The 20,029-nt window shown below is 39.6% G+C and overlaps 1 protein-coding gene across 6 annotated transcripts in view; it reads left to right on the top strand.

Annotated features, from left to right (window-relative positions):
* Positions 1 to 20,029, top strand: part of JPH1 (junctophilin 1) — an 80,221-nt gene that overhangs the window by 54,659 nt on the left and 5,533 nt on the right. For all 6 annotated transcript variants that reach the window (XM_009213223.4, XM_003902876.5, XM_009213227.4 and 3 more), the window contains exons 3-4: positions 5,677 to 5,795; positions 14,989 to 15,635. In XM_009213223.4, the coding sequence (XP_009211487.1) occupies positions 5,677 to 5,795; positions 14,989 to 15,635 (766 nt within the window). The remainder of the gene's footprint in view (positions 1 to 5,676; positions 5,796 to 14,988; positions 15,636 to 20,029) is intronic.

The raw sequence follows: 20,029 nt of genomic DNA, 5'->3' as shown, positions 1-20,029 counted from the left end.
AATGTTTTGTTTCATTTATTTATCCTGCTTTCCAAAAAGTATTTGCAGGACTCTATAATGAGTTACATACATGATAGAATTCCTGATATTGAGGGTATAAAAATAAAGTCATGTGGTTAGAAAGGGTTATTGTGCGCATACATTGAGGATAGTTTTGCTCCAAGTTTCCAGGTAGCCTTAACCAAAAGAGAAACAATCGATCCCATAGTTCATGTTGTATGATACAAGGAAGCACAGCAGTTAAGCATCAGAGACCACGTTTTTCCTGGCACCAGACTCTATGGAGGAGTGTATCACCTAGATCTTTATAAACATGACAATGATTCCCCATAATGGACAGCCTTTTACAAAAGGCATATGAACATTCTTCATGTGAATCTTGGCTCCTCTCCTCTCCCTACGAATCTGTGGATGCATTTGTAGGATGGAGTAATGTGGTTGAACTTTTTATCTCATTGACAAAAATCATTTGTGGCTCAGAATGGCCTCACCTACTCTCTGGCTATTAATACTTTCAAAGCCTATATCATAACACCTCTGCAGAAGTTTAGGCCCCTGAAATATCAAATACCAGACTTCATTAGGGATATTATTCCCTTTAGTATAACACGGGGCATAATAGTTTACATTTTATATTATTTAGAAATAACTGAATAACAATAGTTTACATTTTATATCCAAATAACTTGATATTGCTTTTAGAAAAAGAAGACAGGAACTCCTGCCTTGGCAAAGTGGACAACTATTCACTGGTGATATAACTTGTTTTAAACCAGGACATAAGAATTCTGTCTTAAAGTTATTATTCCAGGTCCTATCTTGTTTTTTTTTTTTTTTTTAAAAAAAAGGAATTTATGGAGAAAATTAACATTCAGTAATGAATAGATGGTGAAGATGGGTTCACATAAGTCATCTTCCTAAATCAAGTTTACTGAGAATGGAGCTGTAGCAGAATTATTGTCTATTCTAGACCAAAATATTTATCAGCTTTGTCCGTTAGCAGATGTATAAAAGATTGCAAGTTAGAAGTTGGGACAGACATTTCAGGGCCCTATGTGTACCTGTGCTGAGCCTTGCTGAGTCTATCTTATCAGAGACCCAAATCCAGATTGAAAGAGTCATTTCTTACTAGGTGCAGGTAACTCAGAAATCACACCTCTGATTTTAAGCTGACGCCTGTGGAGCCAGTTGGTTATTGTCCCTATCAAGAGTATTCCTTGCTTGACAGACTGATTTCTTCTTAAGAGCTCCAACTGGCTGCACGGGATAATTGGTTTTCTCAAATCTAGGTCTCTCATAAATGAATAATGTCACAGTCCAAAAGAAAGGCTAACGGCTCCTATTTTTTGCATTTTCTTACCCATGGTGCCATAACCCAGGAATGAATTTTTGGTTATTAGGCATTTTCAAGACCACCTGGAAGGAAATAAAATGGCAGAGAGGAGGATTGAAGTAGGGAGGTCAGTTACCTTTGTACTAACCCTGGTGAGGTGACAGTGAACCAGAGAACGTGAAATGGCTGGGTGGGGGAATATACTGTGAAGGTGGTGCCAGCTGGGTTTGCTGACAGTGGATATGGTGTGTGAGAGAACGGGAGGTGTCAAGGATGACACAAAGGTTTTGCCTTGAGCAGCTGCAAGAATGGTGTGGCCATCAACCAAGACTTGGGTTTTTATGTGCCAATTGCTTTTATTTTTAAATTTTTCTAATAATTTTCTTGAAATACTTGTACATCAAAGCAAATCACAAGGACAGCCCCTGAATCAATTAGGTTATCGCCTCTGCTGTCAAGTTTTAAGAGTCAGATCAGTAAACTAACTTAGACTTAATACGCCACAGATTTTTGAAAACATCAATATCAGCACAATTTTGAAGCAGTTTATTGTTGAGAAAAGGCTATGTAAAAAGTAGAAATAGCGCTTCACCTTTAGCAGACTTGTTCTCCATTCTAGATGAAAATCTTTATCAGCTATGTGAGAGTTCACAGATGTATAAGAGATTGAAAGGAGCTTGGAGATGTCTCAGAGACCCATGTGTACCTTAGCAGGAGGAGAATATGCTCAGCATGTTCCATGTATGATTGAGTACGCTTTTTGTTAAAGCCTTATACGTTTAAGAAAAGGAAACTAGATTATCTTCTCCTAAGCCAACTAGAGAGCTCATAAAACACTATTTCAGTCATTAAAGAAAAGGAAACCTCACATACTCATCAAATTGCTGGTTAGGAAAATAATTTGTCATTAAGTTTGTAACTACAGGTGATGCCTAGCATTCAGAAATTCCCCATTTATTGTGGCTGGTCACGGTTGACCTCTGCAGAGCTTATGTCCAGGAGGGAGTTCCATAGCTGCTCAGTGAGCATAACCAGCTGCCCAGGTCTCCGCAGCCAGCATGGCTGTGGCGTCTTCACGCATAAGGTGCAGCTCTTCACAAGTTAAAAATTTGGTTTATTTGTTAAAAATATATAGCCCTAAAAGAAAGTCAACAGCTGATGCTTAACTGAAAAAAGTGGCCTTTCAGTTACTTTTTACTGCATTTGATGGGAGAAAGTATCTGAGATAATGGTATTTGGAGACTCTTGAAGGTCTGAAGATTTGTAAATGTCAGCAGTCTTTTGATACATGAAATGCTTTGGGGCACGTATGCCACTTTGGTGTATGCACGTTTTGCCTGTGACCAGCAACAGCATCAGGGCATGCAGTTTGAGTGGTTTCAGCTTATCTCTCCGGACTGCCTGACCTGAACCCTCCCCCCAACACAAAAACAATCACAATTGACTGATTATAGGGGTCGTGTGTCACTCTGGAGCTGAGCCTGGGATGTGATCACATGAATTCACTAACATGAGCCAGAGGCAAGTCCAGATTATTCCTGGGCAAAATCTAGACATGCCACTGGCCTTAGCTCTACAGGCTGGTGTTAACAGCAAACTCACAGTGGGTTCCTGTTCTTCCTTCTTGTCATCGGTTCCAAAAGCTCTTGAGCAGACTTCAGGATTCAGGTTTGAATGTGGTCTTGACTCATCTGGCCAGCTATACAGTAGCACTGAGCCACAGAGCTAGGCTGGATAGAAAGGTCCTCCTTTGCTGTGTGGTCTTACAGGAAACAGCAAATAAAAAAGTAAAGGGTTAAATGCTAGCAGCCTTCACTGATGCTGTGCTTCCAAAATATATTTGCAGAAAGGTTAAGCTGTATTTGTCTATTCTGCAGTTTAGCATATTATACAAAGTAGTAGATATACTACTACTGTTTATTTGACTGTATGGTGGTGTGTTGTGATTGGATCAGAGTAAGTTATCTGTACTTGAGTTTTGCAAATTTATTAAAGGGCTAAGAGATTGTATTATAAAGCAGCATAGCTGTACTCTTATGGCTTCATTAATTATGACACCTAGACATAATTAGGCCCTGGCTAAGAATAGCAGACAAAATGGAAAATCATTTGGGGGAAAAAAAAGTTTAGATTCTGAGAAACTGAAAGAACATTAGTAGAGGGCATCCGTTGATTCTCAGGCACAACACACAGAACTAAGGCATTACCCATCATAGATTAGCAATGGCACCCATGCGGGGTTATCCCAACAGCTGGTTAAGAATATGTCCCTTCCCTCTTGATATTATTTCCATTTCATATTTCCTGATACCCTGTACACAAATAATCTAAAGCGTCCTCCATGGTTTAGAAATAGCAGTTTTGATGATTCATTTTTAATTAATAGACTTTATTTTTTTAGAGCAGTTTTAAGTTATCAGAAAAATTGAACAGGAACTACAAAGTTCCCATATACCTCCTCTCCTCATGCATACACACAGTGTCCCCTATTATTAACGTCTTGCATTTTGAGGTGCATATGATCTAATTGATGAACCGGTATTAATACATTAGTATTAAAGTCTATAGTTTACATCAGGCTTCATTCATTTTTGTGTTGTACAGTCTATAGATTTTGACAAATAGGTAATGTCCCCCACTACAGTATCATGCAGAATAATTAAACTCCCCCAGATATGCCCTCTGTTCTACCAATTCATTCTTCCCTACTACACCCCGAACTCTTAGCAACTCCGGATCTTTTTACGGTCTCTATGGTTTTGTCCTTCCATTCAGTTTTAAGAACTACCCAGCTTTTCCTAAGGAAGCATCATTTATTCCTTTATCCATAAAGTGGTCCGTCAATAAATAGTGTGTGCCACGTTGTGTTCTGCACTTTGGGATTATAACAGAGGACCAAAAATTAAAAACGTGAAGACAAAGCTTACATTCGAATACATCAAGCCTCCATGCTTGCTTAGAGCCTAAATAGAAGTGAAAGGGGCCCCATGAGAGCACAGGACGAGAGGAAGTTATTGAAGAGAGTAATGTGAAAAGGGAGCCTCCTACCAGTTGGCCCCCTTGTCTCAGGCCAGGCCCGGTTCCCCCCATGTTTTCCCCTGCAGTCTGGTCCCAGGAGTTGCGCCTGCCAGCCTCCTCCAGCTGTGTGTTCTCCCTGAAGAGCATCCAAAGTCCATGCCTTTTCCCAACTCCTCCTCTCTCCTGCTGTCTCCAACATAAGTGTAAGCACCTTTTTCAGACTTCCATTAAGTTTTCACTGCTAGTTATCTATAGCCCTACCTAGTGCTAATAAAATATAATAGAAAGTTTACAAAGTCATAAGAAAGAGGTACCCATAAACATCTGAAGACTAACGGGACAAGGCCTTCCCCTCTGCAGAGCAGATAAACCAGAGTTTGTTGTTGTTGTTGTTGTTGTTGTTGTTGTTGTTGTTGTTGTTTTCTTCCCTCCAACCCTCTCTGGGACCAGTAGACATCATTCCCTGGTCCAGCCATAAGAAACCCTGTTCTTTTTCCTGCCACCTTCCCCATAACCCTAGTCATCCAGAAAGATGAGAGGTTTTCATGAGTGAGGACAGGCCAGGGAGGTGACGGAAGACTGAAAGATCCATTTCATCCGTGCCAGTTCTGCCTCGCTGTCACCTTTTTGGTTCATACCAGAAACATGCCTAAAAGTCAGCTAAATGGACTCCTCAGGAACCCTTCTGAGCATGTTCTTAGAGCGGGCCCTGTGGTTTGCTCCGGCTGGCGAGTGCCAGTAGTGCACATCTCCCCACTACACATCCAGCGGCATCATGCTGATAGCCTGAAATTGGCCACGGTGAGAGCATTTACACATGGATATGAGTAAACGCTACCAATCCCCATTTCGCTAATTTTTTTCTTCAAAGAGCTACTTCACCAACATGCCAGTGGGCAGACCTTTCTTAGTCAAATTCTTACACTGATTGTACCATAGAAATTAATTCGATAAATACTGTATTAATTTATATGTTCTAATTCTACTTTCCATAATTTTAGGGGTGGGGAGAAATGCCAACCAAAGTCAACAGGAGATTTGATCCAGTAAGTTTTGAAAACCACACTTAGCATCAAGCTACACAGACCTTGTGCTTGCTTTTCATTTCCCTTGAGAGAAGGGCTGAGGCAATTCATAGGAAGTTTAGTTTCATCTATGGCATCTTCATTGAAATTTTACAGCAATAGAACTCTAAAATTTTTGCTCTTGTGGGTGTCGGGCCATAATCATAATTAACATTTCTTTTCCCAGATTACAATTTGCTTGTCCCTGTGTAAGTAACAAGGGGCCACCTATGCTGACTCGTCCTTTTGTACCCCATGTAGGACTGCACACGCCAGGGCGAAGGCCGATGCTGCCGACCAGGCCGCGCTGGCCGCTCGCCAGGAGTGCGACATTGCGAGAGCTGTGGCCAGGGAGCTGTCACCTGATTTCTACCAACCAGGTAAAACAGTGCTTTGATGAGCGAGGCAGGAGCACTGGCTTTGGTTTGCTTTTATTTCCTTTTCATTTCAACATAAAGGTCTGTGCTTCCTGAATCCCAGCAATACTATTATACAAAATAAGCAGGGGCGCATGTGGATCTTTCATCTGAAATGCTTGGGACCAGAGGTGTTTCAGATTTCAGATTTGTTGATATTTTCCTATATTTGCATATACATAATGAGATCTCTTGAGCTGGGGACCCAAGTTGAAACACGAAATTCATTTATGTTTCATAGATACCTTATACACATTGCCTGGAGGTAATTGTATATAATATTTTTAATATTTCTGCACATGGAACAAAGTTTTAACTGCATTTTGACTGTGATCATCGATCATGTGGAATTTTCCACTTGTGGCATCATGTTGGTGCCCACAATGTTTTGGATTCTGGAGCATTTCAGATTTTTGGATTAGGAATGTTCAACTTGTAGTAATAAATATCACCTGAAGTCTGAGTGTTAGCCCTGGAAATGGGTTATACCCCAGAGTCTCGCCCTTCCTCCCCTCTACATACGACCAACAAAGTTTGACCTGATAGCAGTAAACCAGACAAGAATCTAAAAGAAATATCTGATTCTAAGAAATTGTGTTAGTGACAGCCACAGATTTTATAACAAATACTCCCAAATTCAGAGGCACTTATAGCATTAAGAGAAGAGCCAGTCGGTACTGTGACTATTTTTTCAACATATCTGAACTAAAGTTCAAAGGAGTGTGGTTAGGAAATAAAGTAGCATACCACTTAAAGAGATTAATCTGCACAGATTAAGAGGAAAATGCATGTCATGATGGAAGAAATAAAAGTGACAACCTCAAAAAAATCGATCTTGGTCATCTGCCCCCCCCCCCCCCCCCAGATGTTAGTAAATAGCAATCAACAAATATGTGCAATAGGTTTAAATACTTAATTCACTTTCTAGTAGTTTCCCAGTAGACTCTTTCCACCCCTCTCTGTAATATACTAGTGTTTTTGTTTTGAATTTCAAAAAGGCAATATTCACCTTTTTATATATATTCCATTATTTTCTAAAGAACATCTGTCTAGTGATTGTTCGAGGCATCAACAGATTTCTAGGTGAAGAAACCAAAATAAATGTTCTCAATTTCTATTAAAAGTTACATTTCTTGGTAAAGAATTTTTCCACCCTGGTTTTTGTGAAATCAAGCTGTATAACTAGCATCCTGTGCCTAGCCCAGCACCCTGCATGAGATAGGTGTTCGATACATGTTTGGTTCTGGTGAGGGGTATACACTGTTGGAACCCATAGGGTATCACTGAGTCCTAACGAACAACATAAGTCAAAGTGAACAAAATAGCAGGATTCGTAGAAAAGCTAGAAACTTGGCTATAATCAAGGATGGAGCAATGAGAAATGACCTGGAGAATGGGAGCAGGAGGTTCCTGCAAAGAAAGAAGACAGTGAAAGGCCCGGCAAAGAAGATTCGGTTTTTATAAGAGAAAGGCTGAGGAGCGACCCAGGGTGGTTATTGAATGATAGATACCATCATCACAGAGTGACTCGTGTTAAGAGTTCAAGTCCAAGGCAACCACTGAGAAGGGCGTTTTCTTTCACATGCACCTCTTTTAAACCTCTGGTTGAGATTCAAATCATTTTATATATATATGCATTTTTTTAAGGAAAAGGAACCTTTCCATGTTTTTGCAGCGACCTCTGGTAGGAATAAACTCTCCTCTGGCATGAAATGAACTCATACTTCCCTGGTACCTAAGTATATTGGCAAATTAGCTGTTCCAGGGCGTGAGAGCTGGGGAAAGACTTCAGCCACCCAGGAGAAATTGTTCTGTCCTCCCCAGCAGTTGTTGCCATTGGAAGGAACCTGACTGATCAGGAGACACTGGGCTTGAGCAGTTCTGAGAGCACACAAACTTACTGTTGTCTGCAGATGGTAATTTCTTGGTTCTGTTAATTCTGTTGGGGAATGGGGTCCCTTTAGATTCCTATTAGGTGTTAACAAGAGGTAAATGATACGAAAGATCATCTCGGTTTCCCAGTCTGAATGGTTTTAAAAGCCTTTTCTGGTGTAAAAGCATTTGAGGGGAAAAAAATATTGTGGGAAAATGTAATTCCACCCTTTCTTAGCTAAAACAGCTTCGTGTAAGCAAGTTGTCCATCAGGAATGAATACATCACAGTAGCATGGATGACAGCGGGTCTATTTGAGACCAGAGCTTGTGGGGGAGGCTGCAGTCCCCTTTGACCCACAGCCAGCACTTCCTTCAGCAACTGTATAGAAAGCCTTTTCTGTCGTGGGTATTATTGATCTTCTCAAGGGAGCATAACTCATGCTCTCCACTTTGCATTTACAGGGTGAGCGAATCAGACATTTTTGAAAAGGGCTTTCAAGTACTTCTAAATTAGGTTGGCCATTTAATTTACATATCTCAGATATAAAAGTCTCCATTGTTTGGAATGCATGTGTTCGTGCATAGAAGTTGTTAACCCTGTAATAAAGGATGCCTGTCATAGCTTACGTGTTGAACGCTTCCATGGCAAATTACCTATTTTCAGGAGCTGGCAGTATTTTCAGATATTTTCCATCTTAATTAAATCTTATGATCTTTAGTTTAAAACTGTATTATTCTGCAATTCAGTTAGAAACTAAGGAAAAAACATAGCCTCTTGATTATAAAAGCGAGAAATGGAAAAAAAAAAAAAGGTTGCTAGTAGATCATATGTAGATTAATCAAAAATTTTTTTAAATAAAATAATAACTTTTGTCATTAAAGAAAAAAACACAGCCATGTGGGACGGCTTTCTCCCCCAAAGGGTTAAGCTCTAATAAACAGAAAGCATACAAATGGATGTTTGTGAATGTATATATAGATAATTGTGTACATACACAGAAACCTAAATTGCCATTAGTGGGAGTGACACAGTGAGTCATCCCCCAAGAACTTAGAAGATTGCCCTCTGAGAGTTCAACTTGAAAATGAGTCCCTGAAACTACACAATGGTAGATCAGGTGATCGTAAGTAATAGGATGGCTTTAAGAACCACAGGATTTCCTTGTAACCTGATTGGGCTATAAAAACATCGAAAGAAAAATTGGTCACCCAAGCAAGTATAGAAAAAAGAGAGTCACAGAGGCAAAAATTGGCAGTGTTCATCCCAACACTGTCCAGAGGAGGAGAAGCCTGACCCAGAACCTTGGAGGACTGCTGTCACGTTGGCAAGGACGTTTCTATTATGGGGAAGGATGCGGGGAACTGTGGCCCTGGTGTACAGCTTTACTGGCAAAATCACCCTGACTCAGGAAATGGATGTATCAGGCTAGCCCAGCTTGATGCCATTACATATTTGATTCAGCTCATGCTTCTTGTTCTGATTCTATGTTCACCAGTAACTTTCTAATTTTGGTTGAGCTTTCCATGGAGTTCTGCCAACAGGGAGAGCGTGTACTGGTAGTATCAACATGAGTCCCCTGACCTATGTGACATTTACATTGCTCATTGTAAACTAGTGAATTGGCCTTCTAGGATTGTACATCAGTCTGGTGAGCTTTGGTAATGTGAGTCTGCCCCAAGGGATGGCTCTGCTTCAAAGTGCTGGAAAATCAGGTTTCTATGCCAGCAAGGCTGACATAGGCTTTAGAGCAAGGGTGTCCAATGTTTTGGCTTCCCTGGGCCACATTGGAAGAAGAAGAATTGTCTTGGGCCACACATAAAATGCACTAACACTAATGATAGCTGAGGAGCTAAAACAAAATCACAAAAAGATCTCATAATGTTTTAAGAAAAGTTTATGAATTTGTGTTGGGCCACAGGTTGCACAAACTTGCTTTAGAGGGTAACCACTAAGGAAGCAGGAGGGACTGGGGCAGCGACCCTTCCTGGGAAGGAAGATTGGGAGACTAGATTTGTGGCTCTTTCTCCCACTGTTTCAATTTCTTTTTAGGCCAGACACAGTGGCTCATGCCTATAATCCTAGCAGTCTGGGAGGCCAAGGCGGGCAGATCATGTGAGGCCAGGAGTTCACGACCAACCTGACCAACATGGCAAAACCCGATCTCCACTAAAAATACAAAAATTAGCCGGGGCTGGTAGTACATGCCTGTAATCCCAGCTACTTGGGAGGCTGAGGCATGAGAATCACTTGAACCCGGGAGGCGGAGGTTGCAGTGAGCCAGGATGGTGCCACTGTACTCCAGCCTGGGTGACAGAGCAAGACTCCGTCTCAAAAAAAAAAAAAAAAAAAAATCCTTTTAGTCAAGATAATTCATTTTAATTTCAAGTGATATTAAGTAGCATGTAAAATTTTTATATTTATTGATGGGGCAAGGGCTGAGCATGAGTTAAATTAAAACACTGCCCTGGAATGTGGTAAATTTAGTACTTGGAGCCCTCTTGGGAGAGAGCCAGCCTGCTTCCCTGGGTATCATCCCCAACAAGCTTTGTCTTCACATGTTTAAGCATAAATGTGCTCATACACACAGTGCATTGACTATTTAGAGTGAAGTCTTTAGCACAGATTTTTATGGACCAGTGTTAACTGAGCTTGCATTTCTGGTATGAATTAGAAGACTTCAGAAATCAAAGCATATCTCCATTACATAATTGTCTAGGCCTATCATTAATATGTCATGGATTTGATTAAGAAAAGGGAAGCATCCTGGAATAGATGACTTCTAAGCTCACCTTCCAAACCCAAAATTCTGAATAAATTTTTTCATTAAAAAGGGAAACTGAATAATCCACTAGATGACATGAAATTAATAATTCATGAGTTTGCTGGTTACTCATACCACATATTCATTCTGGTACATTCAGTTTCACAAATGGGTATTGAGTGTCAGCCAAGTGCAGGGTACTAGAAAGGATGTCCCACAGTTTGCAGACCAGAGCAGTATGACTGTGGTCACAGAAATTGCAGGATTGTTATAGACGGGACTGTGAAGTCCTATAGGAAAGGAGTGTTCTTTCTATGTCGAACACAAAAGTGATCCTGCTATCAGTTACACAATGTTTTTAGACTCTTTCAATCTGGTCCTCTTTTCACTGATCGTCGGTCTCCACAGAAAATGTCCAATTTGTACTTAATGACTACTGCTGTTGCTACAAAACTTTTGATATTGGCACTGTCCTCATAGACATTTGTTTTGGGGAATCTTTATGATGCTTCTGCCCATAGCCAGCCCACCAAGGCTCACCTCTGAAGAACTAGCTGGATACCCTGCTGCCACCATCTGCCATATCTGTTCAGAGCCTTCGTGCCAACTAGAACGAGTAACCTTTGAGTGTTGGTGGATGGCATGCTGAATGTTGTTTGTTTTTTCATGTTGTATGGGAGCCATGTCCGTGAGCGGGTGACCTGTATCTGACTTCTTCCCAATATGAGTCTCCAGGAGGAGAAAATCCTTTGGGATTCATAGATACTGTCTATATAAACAGATGAAAATGCTGACTGCAATGACTATCAACATTTGTCATAATTTCTCTCCCTGGCAATATTCTGACTAGTCTTTTTAATGAACTGCTGCATCTTATCAACTTTATGTTGCTGGCTCTGCAATACTGACACACACATTTACTACACAGAACAAGTAGCAGGCACAACATGTGCCTTCCAAGAGAAAATAGTCCAGGAAAAACTTCTGTCTTCTGCATTATATTAAACGTCTTGTTTTAAAAGCATTTAATCTTCCTCTGGAAAATCTAACCATATATCTTCATTTAATTGGCTAGGCCTTGTATGACTGTGCCACATCGGAACCATTTCCAACGGGATGTAGTCATGTAAGGCTGGTGCTACGTCCACCTCTGCTCATATTGCTTGCATACTGTCAAATGCCTATAACCCAGCATGTTAGAATCACTCGGATAGTTTGTTAAACATTAATATTTCTAGGCTTCAATTCATACTTATTAAAATCTCTGGACAAAGCACCTCAGATGCTCTGATAAGCAGCAAGCATAGGCGCCCCTGCTTGGGAGTGCATTTTTTTCTCTTACCCAGATATTTTTTGAATGCATAATAAAGCTAGAAATTTTTTAGATGGAAAAGTTGATGCTAAAATATACTTCCACCATTCTAGTAAATTCTTTGAGCTTAACAGATTTTGAGTATCATCAGAAGCCCTGTAGATCAATTTGAGTAAGTATACCTAAACTCATCTTAGCAGAGTGGGCATGAGTAATCATGTAAGACATGCCTTTCTTACTACATTGAGGACCAGAAAACTGTCTAAAGAGGTGACACATCAGATTTCTAAAAGTTAAAGAAGTGATTAGACTAGTATTTGAGAGTTGATAAATATTATAATACTTTCAGTGGAATCCAAAATGTAGCTTCGTAAGTTCATTAATACAAATTCTTCCAATGGCCAAATCAGTCTCACCTTGGCCTCTCCACCTATACTGGTGGTACTGAAGGTCACTAGGATACATCCTAATGTTTTTAATGTATATATTGATAAGTTATAGTTGTATATATTTTTGAAGTACAAAGTGATGTTACAATTTCTTAATACAATACAGAATGATTAAATCAAACTAGTTAACCTATTTATCACCTCAAAAAAATGACATTTTTTTTTTGTGATGAGGACATCACAAAGATTTAAATCCTAAATCTTTGCTACGATCTCACGGTCTCACATCTTCTAAATGAAATGCATGGGCTTTGTGACAGCTGCATTTCTCAGGGTACAGTGACTCTTTACCTTTTCCCTCCAACTTTGAGAATGTATAATGAATAATGTTTGCCAGAGTCTATTTTTTCACGCTTTTCTGTATATTTAAGTTAAACATTAGCTTTTAATGTGCCTTACTCTTAGAAGATATTGCCAATTTTTCTTGGCAAAAATAACCTGCATTTATCTTTAGATCAAAGATGTTAAAAGTACTTTGTATTTTGTATAATCGTTTCAGCATTAAGTGGCTGAAATTAAAAGTCCGTTGGCTCCAAGGCCCTTGACTAAAATCTTTGCACAGTACATCCACTACCATACGTAGATGGGTGTTTTAGTAATGCTGTGAAGTCGAATATCAGTAAAGCACAAATAAAACCAACTGTAGTGAAATTTTGGGTAGAGAAGTGAGGGGAAACTATGTAAACATCACACTGCATCAAGATCTATTAGAGAATGTACTTTATCACAGAAGAAGAGGGGTTTTGTTAAAATACGCCTGCAGTTGAATCACGAGGGGCTTCTCCATGACAGACTGGTATCAGTGACCTGATGAGTTTTAAAGAGCAGAGGCAGTTCAGCTGATGGAAGACATAACTTTTTTGTGCTCATGCTGCCCTGTTTCCCCTTAATGCTCTGTCCAGACACACAGCACCAAGAAAGAATTCAGAAACAGAAGGACATCACCTTTTGAATGCTAGCAGTTGCCCCTTTTCGTCATTCAAGATAACTTTCACTGGCCTAAGAATTCACACTGCCATTTTTGATGGAGGAATTAAAAGAAAATTGTCAGTTATATAAAGGGGGAGCTTACCCAGTTTAGAAAGGAAGTCTCAATTGTCCATGTGCGATCTTGACAGATTTGGGAAACTTGAATCCCCAGGAGTGGATGTATCTTCTAGAAGGTGGAAACTGTGATAATACTATTATGTTTTGTGCCCTGAGTATAACTTGCAATGCTGGGTGCTCAGGAATTCTTGTCTCTGGCTTTAAAATATTATGTGTTGCATTATGCTTTTTTCTTAAAAGATACATGGGAGCTATGTGATTTTTTATTTTTCAGCTGCTATAGCTGTTTCCATTTCAGTAAAATGAGTATAATAACACGTACTCCCTAAGATTTTGGTGAGGCTTTAAATTTTGGATAATTCCTTGTATAATTAAATAGCAGTCTCATTACAGTAACTTATTACTCAGACCACCATGAGAAGAACAATTAAAGTATAAGTATGCAGTATGTAGTCTCACAATTAGGGATAATTGCTGTTCAGCCCCTCTGTAAATCTTTTAGTGAGTTAGTGAGTTTGTCTGGGGTGAAGGGTTGCGGGGTGGAAGGCAGGAAGGAAAATGAACAGATGCAGTGCTGTGGAATTGACAAGAGCCTGTCAACTCTCTATAAGCATGTTGGTGGGGTCAGTGTCTTCCATGTATACTCAAGAGACATCAGCTTCTGCCCATTTGTGAGGAAGAGGGTCAACTGCACTGCATGTGACCTTGACCTCATGAGGCGAAAAGTGGCAGATGGGTGGAATGGTAGCCAAAGTATGCACATGACTTGCTGAGATCTGAAGGCCCTGGAAGTCTAAGGTCTCTGTGTCAGCCCAGAGATGCCCCTTTCCAGACCACAGCCTTCTCGAGTTCCCAGGGCCAGGACATCTTGTGGCACATACCCTGTTTCTTTACAGCTTACTCCCCATAAAATAACAATGCAGCAGGACCACTTTTTTTTTTTTCATTTTCTTCCTCCTCTGTCAGAGGAATAGCCACTTTTTTGATGAAAATTTGTTCCCATTTATAAAAACTAACAAGATTTTTATAAACAATCCGGAGGTATATAAAAAAGGAAAAAAAAAAATCTTGAAGCTACAGAACCAGAGACAACTGCCTTGTGTTGACTTTGATATCTGCAAAACACTGCTTGTGCAAATCCATGTTTTCCATAGCTGTGAATGGATTACATGGAAGTGACTTTGTGTCATGCAACCTAAGCCTCAGACTTAGGTTGTTTCAAACTAGGATGTTTTAATGCATGTTTGATGACAGATCATTAAAAATATAATATCAACAGGTTCTCCTCTTGCAGTATACTTTATTAAATTTTCAGACACATACAGTAATCAGCTTACTTCCTTCTACAAGTATATACTTTCTGTGTCTTAGTTACACCACATAATTTGAATAAGCAGATTATGATATTGTGACCAATGTTCCATCAACATGAATTTTGCCTCTATATTCTGCAAGTAGGCAGAAAGAATGCAATTATCAGGAAAGTCAGAACTGTTTAGATTCTGTATTATCTTAAAACCTTTCCATAATAAATCAACTTTTCCCCTAGAGAATGAAATGTGTGCTTAGTCAAAACCTTATGAATATATTATTTTTAAAAGAGAAAAGGTTAATCTGATTTAGCAAAAAATATATGTATATATGTATACATACATATATATACACATACATACATATACATACCTCCTTTTTATTTTTTTATTTTTTGGCCAGGCCCTGATTACGTCAAACAGAGATTTCAGGAAGGTGTAGATGCTAAAGAAAATCCAGAAGAAAAGGTACCAGAAAAGCCACCTACACCAAAGGAATCTCCTCATTTTTATCGCAAAGGCACGACACCCCCAAGATCTCCTGAGGCAAGTCCCAAACACAGCCACTCTCCTACTTCCTCCCCAAAGCCCCTGAAGAAGCAAAACCCCAGCTCAGGGGCGAGACTCAACCAAGACAAAAGGAGTGTGGCTGATGAGCAGGTGACAGCCATTGTCAATAAGCCCTTGATGTCAAAGGCTCCCGCGAAGGAGGCAGGAGCGGTTGTGCCCCAGTCCAAGTACTCTGGCCGCCACCACATCCCCAACCCCAGTAACGGGGAGCTGCATTCTCAGTATCACGGCTACTACGTGAAGCTGAACGCCCCCCAGCACCCTCCAGTAGACGTGGAGGACGGCGATGGATCCAGCCAGTCTTCCTCAGCACTGGTGCACAAGCCATCCGCTAACAAGTGGAGTCCCTCCAAATCTGTGACAAAACCAGTTGCCAAAGAAAGCAAAGCTGAGCCAAAAGCTAAGAAGTCTGAACTTGCTATACCAAAGAATCCAGCAAGCAACGATTCATGCCCTGCTTTGGAAAAAGAAGCCAATTCAGTAAGTACTGCAAGTAGCGTTTTCTCTTTCTTTTTTCCCTTTGGTTCTTTCAGTGAGCTGTGTGGTGTGACTATGCGTCTTGATCACAGCCAGGCTAACCAAAGTTCTAGAAGCACAGGGTTGTTTAAAGCAGCACATAACACATCTGTAGTTTGAGACAGCAAAGAGCTCTCCAGACAGAAATTCCCCCCACTACCCCTGTGTTCACCCGGCCCCACTTTAGATGTAATTCAGGTAGGTAAGATCTGACCAGCTTAGCACAGCATCTTAGCACATTTTAGCAAGGCTTTAACAGTGTGTCTTGGTGAGCTTCCTGGTAGCTTGCTCTCTGATTGCTGGAAAGGAATCATGACCGCTGCCAAGGGCCAGCCGCTCTCAGCTCTAGGAAAAGGACACCACCAAGTTCTTAGCCCTCTTGTTTTCACCACCGCAGTCAGCATCTTTACACAAAAGAACCTCTCCTCTAGCTATTGTGAATTCTTCTCATACACACCTAGTTTGGATTTTAAATAGCCAGGCTTTGCCGCTAGAACATTTTTCTTCCCCAAAAGAGAACTGAAAATTTCTAGTAGTTCAAGAGAATTTCTTTAGTCTTCTGTGTTTTCAAAGTGTGAGAACTCTTAGAATTTCAGTTTTCTGGTAGATGCAGGTTATTAGTATCAATTAGTCTTAAGCATTTAAGATATTTATTATTCAGCCAGAAAAGCTCTGTATTATTGAAAAATCTTTATACCCTCTTTCAAAGGAAATTTTTTGAATAATGTATGGAATTAGTATTTTATCAAATGCTATAGAATTTGTAAAATCTGAAGCTAATTATTGATTAAAAAATGACCTCTTGACCTGGTCACATCCCTTTAGAACAGAGGTGTTGAATGTTACACACCTAGTATTCACTAGTGATTATAGAGACATATTTGCATAATGGTATGGATTAATATCTTGGCCAACAAGAATATAGTACAGCCATCAGTTTCTTATTTTTGTCTGTTTATTTACTCACATGATTAAACAATTAAAATTCCTCTGTTAACTTATGCTTAAAATTTCTTAAGTGTGTTTATTTTGCTAGTATCTATAAAACACTGGTTGTCTTCTTTTTTCAAATTTTCAACTTTTTAATTAGCTGGACATAAATTATTCAGATTAACTGGACCAACTTCCTAAGAGTCAACCTGCATGGAGAAAAATTGTTTTCAAAACAGACTAACTTTAAGATTCTGACTCTTCAGTAGGCATTCATTTTAAAGATTTGAAACCTTAATATGTCAGTATCCTGACATTAGAACTGTAATAATCACTATTGAATTTGTTAAATGTAATAGTTTACTTCTCATTTGACTTTCAGCATTTTTATCCCCAAGTTAATAAGGCCTCGCATATATCAGTATTAGTTTGCCTGATTTACAAGGAGAAAAATTCAAACAATGCAAGGCCATATCTTTTATACTTTTGGGTACCCATTTGTGGGCTTTAGTTGACTTCTAGACCTCTACAAGGGGAAGCATATGCCCCAGTGTCCTGTACATTAGGCTGTGGTAGGGGGGAAAAAAGTTGAATTACCCAGCTCTTAGCTGAAAGAGTCTCTCTGTAAAACACTAGTATACATATGTTTGGTAAATTCACAGCCTCCTCATTTAGAAAAATCATTTGTTTTATTTATTTGTGGAATTCTCAGATTCTTGGAGTTAGCCAAGCATCCTCCATCTCAGTGGTTGGTCCTTGTAGAGGACAGTAGTTGAACCCTGTAGAGGGTTCCCCTCTACACCCCAAGGGGGAAAGGAGGCCCCAGCAGCTTTGCAGCCACCCTGAACTTTAGACTGCCTCTGCAAAATTCAAGATTGACTTGGCACCTTCATGCGAAGATTCTAAGAATTAACATTGTCTTCCTAATAGTAACAGAAAGCTGCCTTCCCCACTCCTAAGAGTCAGGATGTGACACAGTCACAGAGTCATCATAAATGTTGTCAGTGGATGACCTTTAAGACAATGGAGTACTACATAGTTTTGAGAGAAAGACATGGTGTAAGTTAGACATTCATAAATAATTTTAAAATTCACAGAATTGAACTCTGTTGCCAAACTTCCTCAGTTCACATCCCAGCTCTGTTGCTTACCAGCTGTGTGACGCTGGACAGTTTCCTTACTGCTGTGTGCCTCAGTTTCCTCATCTGTACCTATCACAGGGTTGTTGTGAAGATTAAATGAGTCAATACTTTAAAAGTTCTTAGCATAGTGCCTAGCACAGAATAAGTGATGAAGAAACCTTAGCTATTATGATGTTTGTTTCAACACAGTGCTAGTTGAAGCATAAGCAGTTCAGAAATATTCAAGTAGATTTGATCCATCCTCAGGATCACCCTGGATATTGGTCTCCTAGAAATACAGAAAATCTCCTGGGACACAGACTAACACAGGAAATTAGTTAACTTGAGTATGAGAGGTAGGAGAAGGGAGGCTGTGGCTTTGATTACTTTCTTGAGGAAGATTTTCCTCAAGAAACTTCTGTGACCCCTGTGGGCAGTGGTTGCGTATGGACTCATGTCCTAGAGGCACACATTCAATATGATCCCAAAATTTTGTAGGATTTTGCAACATGACAACTCTGGTAGGGTCAGAAGAGGCATCTTTAGCATCTTACCATCAAGTGGGGGAATTTTCCAATTAGGTATCTCACCCCATTCTGAAAAACGACTGCACTTTTTTCTCAGTCATTCCTGTGATTTGCATCCAAGTTTGTTTTGAGGTTTATTTGAATGTGTGTAAAATTTAAAGCATCCCCATCAAATCGGGTTTGAACCTCACCCCAAAAAGAGGTAAATATATATAATTAAACTTTGCTATTAATACTTAATTAAACTTTGCTCTTCTCATGTGTTTCTAACTAGAGAAGCTTTAGATTTCACATAAACCATAATAACTCTTCTAGCAGAAAATTCCTTACAGTTTTAATATGAATGACAGTCTCTTAAAGGAAAAAAAAGATTAATTTTTTGAGTTAGGATTTCTTTCTGTATTTTGATTTACTGTTTTTTATTTTCTTACCGCCTGAAAATTTCTTCCAATCAAGACTTACCCTGTGCCCTGCTACAGCTTCTTGTATTACACCTGTCCCAGTCAGTCTTGAAAAGCAAGACAGATTTTTTTTTCATTTTGCTATTTTAAGCTACAACTGGCCACCACAGTCATATTTATGGGACTTTACCTTAAAGCTTTTCACCCTGTATCCTGTGCCTAGGTATATAAAGAACACAGAGGCCAGGGCTTGGTATCTGCCACTGAACATAGCATCCTGGATTTTTTCTTTTCCCCCCTGGTTGTTGTTTGAACCTTTCATGTCTAGTTTTCCCTCATCTTCACTGAATCACCTTTAAAAATAGCTTTCTAAGTGGAGCCACCCTGGTAGGATAAATATATATGTGTGTGTATATTAGAACATACACAGGAGAAATGTGTATGTGTGTGTGTGTGTGCAAAAGAAAAAAATATGTATGTATGTATTTTTCATTTTGGATAAAGCACTCATTCATTATTCATTAAATCTGAATTTCCAGTACAGTGATATGTGGGCTAAAAACTGGAGAAAAGATAGTAAACTAAATTCAAACCAAGAGGATATACAAATTCAAAATACTAATTCAAAGGGGTTAGATAAATTCACAGAATCTTATACGGATTTACGAAATGGGAGTCAAGGTTCAGGCACACCTTGGACTTTAGAAGTTGGCTTCATGGAAGGCATGTTCTCTGCAATTTCACTTTCCTGGGTCCGCTGTAAGACACCGAAGTCTACGTTGTATTGTTCTGACCAGGTGTATTTTTCCTCATCTTTCGTATCACTAAATTACCTTTGAAAATTATGAAATAAACCCAGTAGCCCAGAATAGTTGAAATGATCCAAAATTCTTAGAACACTCATGAACAAAATCTAATCCAAGTGTACAGGTGGAACATCCAGAATGTTCCAGCATCTGGTCGTGATGTGAAGTGAAAGAAGCCAGGCACAGAAGGACAACCTTTGCATATTCTCACTTATTTGTGGGAGCTAAAAATTAAAGCGATCAAACTCATGGAGATGGAGAGTAAAAGGATGGTTACCAGAGGCTGGAAGAAAAGTGAAGACATAGGGGAGGGAGAAGTGGGGATGGTGAATGGATACAAGAAAAAAAAAAATAGAACAAATAAGATCTAGTATTTGATAGCACAACAGGGTGACTATAGTTAATAATAATTTACTTGTACATTTTAAAATAAAGAGAACTGGGCACGGTGGCCCACACCTGTAATCCCAACACTTTGGGAGGCTGAAGCGGATGGATCACTTGAGGTCAGGAGTTCAGGACCAGCCTGACCAACATGGTGAAACCCCGTCTCTACTAAAAATACAGACATTA

The sequence above is a fragment of the Papio anubis genome, chromosome 8 (genome assembly GCF_008728515.1).
Source record: "Papio anubis isolate 15944 chromosome 8, Panubis1.0, whole genome shotgun sequence".
NCBI lineage: Eukaryota > Metazoa > Chordata > Mammalia > Primates > Cercopithecidae > Papio > Papio anubis.
The sequence above is the reverse complement of the archived record's forward strand: the minus strand, read 5'-3'. Positions and strand labels throughout refer to the sequence as shown.